The following is a 4,409-nucleotide window of genomic DNA, read 5'->3' as shown; positions in this document are numbered from 1 at the left end:
ACCGGTACAGCGCCCGCTTCACGGCAGACGCTGCCCCAATCCGCCTGTCGATCTCCCGCTCCCTTCTTCCCTCATTCGTGAACAAGATCCCCAGATACTTAAACTCCTCCACTTGAGGCAGGACGACCCCCCTGACCCGGAGAAGGCACTCTACCCTTTTCCGGCTCAAGACCACGGCCTTGGATTTGGAGGCACTGAGCCTCATCCCGGCAGCTTCACACAAGCGAACGTGAAATTTCCAATTTTTTTTTTTTTTATTCTAAAAAATTTCTGAGATCAATCTCAAAATTTCAAAGTTTTTTTTTGGTGGGGGAAAAATTTTCACTTTTCAAACACAAATACAAAAATAATAATCCAAAACAATTCTGAGATTAAATTCAAAATTTCTGCATTTTCTCTGGAAAATATTAAAATTTTCAAACAGAAATTTCCACATTTTTTTCTAAAAAACAAACAAACAAACAAAAACTGAGATTAATCTAAAAATTTCTGAGTTTTTTTTTAGTAAATGTTTGACCTTTCAGAATTTTTTGTGGAAAATTTACTCTTTCAGCTGTGAAAGTCATGAGACTATCATACAGAAATAATCTTCAGTCAGAGGCTTCTCAGTTTGGTTGTGAAACTGACTGCTACTGGAGATCCTTCCTGCCCAAACCATCACCATCCACAACACATTTAATTTTTAATAAGTAAACTATTTTTGAATTGAATTAACTTCATATTGCAACATAGCAACAGTCTTCATCAGAGGCTTCTTCAGATGTGATGCGAAATTGACTGCTACTGGAGTTCCTTCTGGATCACAGCATCACAATCCACAACAAACCTTTGAAGATGCTTAGATGATATGAATTATGACAACCTTCAATATAATTTCCCTTTGAGATACATAAAGTGTTACTTGCATTGAATATCAATCAAATTTTACTTTATAGTTTCAAAATTAATGTCTCTGAAATGGTTTGATTCAGATGGTCTAAACATTAAATCCACAGAACTTGATCTGAGTCTTTTAAATGCCGAAAACAAATTTACTGACTGGAAGACTCAGACTTCATCCAGCATCTAATGATTGCAATACTAAATAATGAATGCAAAACACTCCCTTTGGGGAGCTGTGTTAATGAAGCTTGGACTCCAGGAGTTGAAAGGATTTGCTGGAAACAGCTCAGCCTCGTTTGCCATGTTGTGTCTGTGTGTGACGCTTACAGGTAGGAATTTGAACTCACAATGACTCCGGGGTAGTAGCCTCCCACAGTGATGTTTTGTGTCCGGGTGGTCGCTGCCAGGCCGAAAACGAGGATGAGAACAGACACAATTAGCAGCATCACCGTCACCGTTATGGATTTCCTCTTCCTTCTCTTAAAGGAGCCTACAGGTGCAACAAAAAAAATCAAATATTACCAACAAACCACCATGCATTTGTTGTGTCACATGGTGATCAAAAGGTTAAAACTTAGTCTTTATCTTACAATCCCTGCAAAAAAATCACACAAGCCTTTTGGCTGTGGTTTCTTTCCCTCCATTTGAAGGTCTGTATTTTTGCATTTTCAGATAAAGCATTAAAAAGAGCTGTGTGAGATCTTCCAAAAGTTGGATTATGTTTTATCCACCTGAACCAGCCAGTTTTTTTCCTCAAAGTCTCAAATGTTTTGGCTCCAGACCTTTTTCTTATAATAAATGAGTCATTCTCCTCTGGAGTGTTCCCACAGACTGTGGTAATCAAAACCACTTCAAAAAAAAGAATAACCTGGACTTATCAATTTTCAGTAATGTGCCACTTCTGGCTAAAATATTCAAGGTGACCTATTATGCTTCCTACAAAACGTTAGGATAGATCTATGGGCTAAACAAAACATGCACGAAATCATTCTTAGATAATGAGATTTTAGTCTGATCAGTTCTGCCTATTTGAGCTCTTTTCAGAATTAACTCAACGTTTACAATTGCACATGAAAATAACTGCAAACAAATGCTCAATTACACCACCATACATCTTTGAAAAACAGAAGTGGAGCCCCCTGCACAACTAGCAAAAAAGCTTCAAGTGGTTTTTGGATGGTAAGTCAACAACAAACGCTTGTCTTTTCCGTCAGCCATTGTGCAGCACATACAGTGGTAAAACCAGCTGATCAAATGTGCTGGAGCGCCACTTGGGTTGCTAGGTGATGGGCGGAACTCTGCTGGAACTGCTAATTTGTGACGTTACATTCTGGAAGTTTTTGAAATGGCTCATTTTCCAGACACATGCAAAATGTTAATGTGGCATTATATGTTCCCTTTAAAAACAGATTTCTAACCCTGAGCAACTACTCTGATGGGTTTTGTCAGGCAGGCTTTTATAAACATCACAGTACTGAAACTGCTCTTGTGAATGTCTTTAATGACCTCCAGCTGAACACTGATTGTAGCAAAATTTCAATATTGTTTTACTTAATCTGAACACAGCGTTCAACACAGCTCATCATGGCATTTTATTATCCCAATTTAACAAACTGAGTTGGTATTTGGTGTCTGTCTGATAGAACCTTTTCATGTCCATAGACGACAATAAATCTAAGCTGAATAAAAGTATTTATTCCTCAGTCCTAAGTCTTCTCTTTTTCAACATATCCAAACATTCAAATTATATGCAACAATAAGAAAGAGTATCACAATTATGTAGATGACACACAGTTGTACATTAGTTTTTTACCAGGAGATTACAGTCAAGTGCAAATGCACTAAATGCATTGAACAGATTAATAGCTGGATGTGTCCATTTTTACCAGCTAAATATAATAAAACTGAATTTTTATTCCACTTTCAGTCTAGAATGCCAAGAATTTAAGGTTAGTTATGGATTCTGCTCTGAATTCCAACAATTACAAAACACGGTCATAAATACAACACATAACCACCTAAAACTACTGCCAGAATTCGATAATTGCAGCGCTGTTTTCACTGCGAGGGCTATTAAAAAATCAATGAGACAGCTTCGACTAATGCTGATATTAGAGTCCTTACAAAATCAAAGAGATCAGAATATCAGACCAGTTTTGAGGTCTTTAAACTGGCTATCGCCCAAAGAATGGAGTTTAAAATCTCACTGATGGTTTACAAACCACTTACAGACTACGTCTCTGATCTTCTTAAATGCTCTGAGCCATTAAGACCGTAAGGATAATCTGAGTCAAACCTACTAACCATTCCAAGAGCTAAAATATGCTGAAGCAGCCGCCAGGTTTTATACAACAAAAATCTGGAATAAGTTTTCTGTTAGCTGAGGAATGATCCCACCTGAGCTCTTTCAAAACAAAATTAGAAAAATTTTTATTTGCTGTTGCCTACTTTTAAACTTAGTTTTTTTGGGTTTTTTTTTTTATCTGTTTAACGTAAATAAGTTTAATGTGTTTTACTCTGATATATGTTATTAACCTCCATTTTTAAGCACTTTGAGTTGATTTTGACCACAAACTGCTATCTAGATGACGCTGCCTTTAGCGTAACTCTGCTATAAACTTCTCAACAACCCTGTATGCTCTGTTCCCTGTTTTTCATGACGATGTTTTTTTTTTCAAACCTCTTCACAGAATATATTCTGAGATTAAATTACACAAAAGGTGGAGTCTATTTAATATTTTGGTGATTTATAAACTCAACCAGTTGCCCTGGATTTTATTTAGTGGCGTCAGAGTAGAAATGCACCGCACGCTTTTTTAAAGCTTTTCAGAAGAATCATATGTTATTTTCCATCCACTTCACTATTACACACGACTCTGAGTTGATGTAATAAGTAAAATCCCAATGAAATACATTAAAGTTTATGGCTCTATCATAACAAAATCTGGAAAATGTTGAAAAATATAAATACTGTAAATAAAAGAACTTATGACTAAGAATCAATTGGGAAGTTTTTAGTAAGGATCCATCCTTCCATCCATGCATCCATCCATTGATCCTTCCATCCATCCATCCATCCATCTTCCATCCAATCATCCGTCCATCCATCCACCTATCTGTCCATCCATCCATCTATCCATCCATACATCCATCGGTCCATCCATCCTTCCAATCATCCATCCATCCATCGTTCCAATCATCAATCCATCCATCCATCCAGCCAGCCAATCATCCATCCATCCAATCATCCATCCATCCATCCATCCATCCATCCATCCATCCATCCATCCATCCATCCATCCATCCATCGTTCCAATCATCAATCCATCCATCCTTCCAATCATCCATCCATCCATCCTTCCAATCATCAATCCATTCATCCTTCCAATCATCCATCCATCCATCCATCCTTCCATCCATCCATTCATCCATCCATCCATCCAGCCAATCATCCATCCATCCTTCCAATCATCCATCCATCCATCCAATCATCCATTCATCCTTCCAATCATCCATCCATCCATCCA

General features: G+C 37.6%; 1 protein-coding gene across 3 annotated transcripts in view; it reads right to left on the bottom strand.

Annotated features, from left to right (window-relative positions):
• Positions 1–4,409, bottom strand: part of tmem255a (transmembrane protein 255A) — a 19,213-nt gene that overhangs the window by 12,600 nt on the left and 2,204 nt on the right. For all 3 annotated transcript variants that reach the window (XM_017307262.1, XM_008420629.2, XM_008420631.2), the window contains one exon: positions 1,230–1,372. In XM_017307262.1, the coding sequence (XP_017162751.1) occupies positions 1,230–1,372 (143 nt within the window). The remainder of the gene's footprint in view (positions 1–1,229; positions 1,373–4,409) is intronic.

The sequence above is a fragment of the Poecilia reticulata genome, linkage group LG10 (genome assembly GCF_000633615.1).
Source record: "Poecilia reticulata strain Guanapo linkage group LG10, Guppy_female_1.0+MT, whole genome shotgun sequence".
NCBI classification, from domain to species: Eukaryota; Metazoa; Chordata; class Actinopteri; order Cyprinodontiformes; family Poeciliidae; genus Poecilia; species Poecilia reticulata.
The sequence above is the reverse complement of the archived record's forward strand: the minus strand, read 5'-3'. Positions and strand labels throughout refer to the sequence as shown.